A 4,575-nucleotide genomic window follows, 5' to 3' on the forward strand; every position below is an offset into this window, starting at 1 on the left:
CAAGGGCTTGATTTGGGAACCTCGTGAACCAACAGACCTCCTTTAGTTTATGGCTTTGTGAAACAATAAAAGTTTTAAATTGAACATCCAGGTCTGAACCTGTGCTTAATTCAGTCCTTATATAAAATTCGGCATCGAACTCACACACTAGTACTTGTAAAGACAAGTACTATCCTACAGCAGAGGTTTTTTTACTCTGCAGCAACACACATGTAGGTGCTGATGTGGCTGGCTGAGGCACAAGGGTGCTTCAGTGCAGGAACTGCCTGCCTGCCAGCTAACCCCAAACTGGAGCACCCTCATGCCCCAGCCAGCCCCTCTGCAACACACTGAGCCAAGTTGGAGCAGCCCTGGACTGGTGGGCTGACTGCTGTGCCCTCTGCCAGTTAGGGCCGCTTTGACCCAACACAATGTGCTGTGGTCCTGGGAGCATACACAAACATGGCGCCCAGAAGCAATAAACTCTGGCATGATACGAGTTGTAGTTTATTGCTGTGCATTAATTACACATGTAGACGTGCCCAAAGTGATTCTCTTTGTATCTGATCAAAACTGCAGGAGGGACTTATATAGGTATAGCATATGCAGTCAAGCTGGAATTTGACTAGATCATTGTGACCATCCCTCTTACTCTTAGGAAAGGAGCCATGAAATCCTGAATGACCACAAAACGGTCAGGATGTTGGATTTTATTTTTCATTGGAAAACGTGGTTCTAATAATATAGTGACATTGACACTGTGTTAGGACACTTCTTTTCAGTAAGTACCAAGTCAAAACACCACTTACTGAATTACCTGGGACACTCTCTGTAGCACCTCAAATTTAATTCATGGTCTTCTATTCAAATACCATCCTGTCTTGTTTTGCTTTATTTACAAGGACAGGTAGAATCAAAACAATAGTTGATTTGGCAGTAGACTATACAAGTGTTATTATTAGTAGATATTTCTAATTCACACAAACTTATTTTTAGTATACTGAAACATTTTTAATACTCTGTTGTGATCAGTTTTACAAGGTGCTCAATACAATTAACCCAATCAAATACTTGTGTATAAAAACATAACATTATTTGGTAATGTTAGCTAAGTGTCTTAACTGACTGCTTTTGGCACTGCCATACACAGTCAACAGGAAGGTTTTCAGATTGCAAACAAACTCTCATTTCCATTTTAAAAATGGAGACTAACCAATCAGTACAGCATGTGTCTAATATGTAAACAACTGAATTAGGAAAACTGCTTTGACTAGTTTTGCTTTTACTGTGGAATCTCTTGTATGTAATAAAACCTACTTTTGGAACATTCATTAATACAGAAAGAAAATAAGAATGATCAACAATGCAAATGTAATATCTGCTATTTGCAATCCATGTTATGTAACATTCATACACTGTCCATAGGCCATTTTTCTTCATACAACTCCCAAGTATTTGCTTTTGTGCAGTGAAGCAGCTACATAGCTTTGTAAACATCAAATGTCCAATTCTGCCTTCAAGAGGCAATGAGATTAAAAGTAAGCATGTACTTAAGCCTCCTACTGAGCTGGTTCCTCAGCCCAAGGAACAGGAGAACAGCGTGTTGTTGCACATGCAAGAGCATACACACAAACTTATAAGCATAAACCCAAGAATATTAAATAAAGTAAAATAATACTAGTACATACTGAGTCAAATACAAAATGTGAAGGACTTTCAGTCCTTGAAAACTTGTCTTTGTATAGAGGGGGCTATAAAATAAACAGTATTTCTTACCTTGGTGGAACTGGTAGTGTGGGGCACAGCTCAGCTGCTTTTGGATTTAGTGTATAACTGGAAACATTCAAGTTATAAACACAAAGGCAAGAACCTAAGAGAACAAAATTCCCAAGGATGATAACTCATTATTGGTCAAAATCTGTTTCTCACCAAAACAATATTTAAAATGTATAACTAACATTAGTGCTTAAGATGCTGCTGAAATCAATCACTGGTTTAACATTCTTGCGCAATGCAGTATGCTTTAGTTAGCACATTTTCATGCGTTTATGTTTGTGTGTTTTAACAAATATATCAAATACAATGCTAGCTATACTAAGATACATCTTTAGATCTTAAAACATTTTCCCAGGACAGTTTAAATATTTAGCTGGAGTTTTAGGTACATAATCTGGACATGCTGAGGTGTTTAAACAGGAACATAGGCATAAGCAGCTCATTATGTACCATAACAGGACATCAAATAATGAAAAAAAATATGACAAAATGAGGTTACCCCCTCCCCAAACTCTAAGCAGCCATTCTTGCTAACCAAAACAGAAAAACTGAAAAAACGAACCTCAGAAACCAGCAACTGCTTGCCAAATGCAGCATGAAGCATTGGCCAGTCTGTTGGATTTATTATAAAAAATGAACGGATTCAGAATCAGAGCTTCCCTGCCTCATGCCCACAGAAATCCGCCTCTGGGCTCCATCCCACCCCTCCAAATGCTGCGGACTAGCATTTAAATGGTTTCTCATTTGTACCTACTAGTGTTCTCTAACGAGCATTTCAAAGTTCTCACATCTTTGCCTTCTTTACACTGGATGAGAGGCTGGTATTTCTATGTCTCACTGTTATGTTTGCACTGCTGACTACAGGGCAAAGTACAGATCCCCAAGCTAGCTGTATATGAGCCAGCAAAGGTACTAGGAACAATTTAGCTGCTGCAGGATGAAGTTCAGTGTGGGCTCCCCAATTGCAGTGCACACCTGTATCAGTTGCAAAAATGCATAACAGAGGTATTGGATTCAGTTTCCTATATTTAAATTCTGAAAAGAAGTACAACTGTTGCCACTGCTTCTTTACAATTGCTACTTGTCATAATATCCTAATTTAGAATATCAAAATAAAATCAAACACTTTATCACAAACTTTGGCCTCTGAAAACTAGGCCCGTTATGTCTGATGTGGGACAAAGGAGACAAGTGATCACATTTCTGCTAAACGCATCTTTTAAACAGTACATGAACTAGAAAATACGTTTTCAGTTTATTGATTGAACAAAGAAATGAATAGTAAGGAAGCAAACACTGAGCATAACATGTCAAACTGGTGTATATTTCCAAGATGAAAACTTCTTAATTCTTTACTACATACCATTGTTCTTTGCAAAAAGTTGGATGTCTTCCAAAGAGTTAAGTTGCTCTTGTGGACAGCTAGACACACACAAGGCAACTGAATTGATTTTAAGATCTTTGATTTCCAGATTGCAGGAATTCAAAAAGAATACGAATCTATGAAAGATAGAAGGTAGTCTCTTTGAAAAGCACTTTCTATGTTTCACACATTATACTTATGAACTTCCTTGCTGTTTCTAAAAACAGTACAATACATAGGTATTGGCAATGTGTTTTGAAACTAAAAGTTAAGGAGTTATTTTAAAACAACCAACTTTCCATACTACAGGCTGTTTTAATCTTAACTCGGAATGCAGAGCCCTAAACTTGCAGTCATTTCAGAGGGAAACCTTTATGGTTCAGTGGAACATTACATGCGAGTCCAATGGCCAATCAGCAACATAACTATTTATAATAGCTTCTAAGACTTATATTCTCTTCCTTGCACTTTTTACTTCCATCTCTTACTCATATCTTTTACTATAAAAACACCTGAATAAAACATGTGCCTGAGGCTCCCTGTACACATTACAATCTACCATGATTAATACATTAATTGTGGCATAAATGGCAAGGGCACTAAACATACATTAAATGCAAGGCACCATAAAATGGCAAGCCATTCATACAAATCTTCTACACATGACACAGAACATTTTTATGGCTGGTTTGTATGGTATCTTAAATTGAACATACAGCAGGGCCAGGGCCAACAATCTGTTTGTTCCAGCCCCAGATCTACAGGCATTCAGCTTTCAACTTGCTGGTGCAGGGAAAGCCTGGGATCATGATTGTGAGTTCCCCTTGCACTAGTAAGTAGAAAGAACGTGATTGGGATTTGATCCCCAATCCCAAAATTGCACCTCTTGCCATGCATGTATGGCAGGAGGTGTGATTGTTAGGACTGGAGTTCACATCTCATGGCACCTTCAAATGAACATGTGACCAGGTCACAAAATCCTTAGACGCAGGGGTAGCAGTAGATGTAGTCTTTCTGGGCTTTAGGAAGGCCTTCGACACTGTCTCTCACCCCATTCTTATTAAAAAACTGGGGGACTGTGGTGTCAACACCTACACAGTCAAATGGGTTGCTAACTGGCTGGAGGGCCACACCCAGAGTGGTGGTAGATGGGTCATTTTCGACCCGGAGGGATGTGAGCAGTGGGGTCCCCCAGGGCTGGGTCCTCAGGCCCGCACTATTCAACATCATCATCAGTGACTTGGACGAGGAGGTAAAAAGCACCCTGTTCGAATTCGCAGATGACACCAAGATGTGGGGGGATGTGGGCACACTAGAAGGGAGGAATAGGCTGCAATTGGACCTGGACAGGTTACAGGGGTTGGCACGTGAGAACAGGATGGGCTCAACACTGACAAATGCAAGGTGATGTACCTGGGGAGGAAGAACCATACCTACAGGCTGGGGAACTCCCTTCT

At 39.8% G+C, this 4,575-nt stretch overlaps 1 protein-coding gene across 3 annotated transcripts in view; it reads right to left on the minus strand.

Moving 5' to 3' along the window:
• SLC44A3 (solute carrier family 44 member 3) overlaps positions 1-4,575 on the minus strand; it is a 58,904-nt gene that overhangs the window by 50,393 nt on the left and 3,936 nt on the right. For all 3 annotated transcript variants that reach the window (XM_019531068.1, XM_019531067.1, XM_019531069.1), the window contains exons 3-4: positions 3,119-3,255; positions 1,756-1,849 (exon numbers count right to left, since the gene is read on the minus strand). In XM_019531068.1, the coding sequence (XP_019386613.1) occupies positions 1,756-1,849; positions 3,119-3,255 (231 nt within the window). The remainder of the gene's footprint in view (positions 1-1,755; positions 1,850-3,118; positions 3,256-4,575) is intronic.

This window comes from Crocodylus porosus, unplaced genomic scaffold (genome assembly GCF_001723895.1).
Source record: "Crocodylus porosus isolate Cpor-Errol unplaced genomic scaffold, CroPor_comp1, whole genome shotgun sequence".
Classification (NCBI taxonomy): Eukaryota; Metazoa; Chordata; order Crocodylia; family Crocodylidae; genus Crocodylus; species Crocodylus porosus.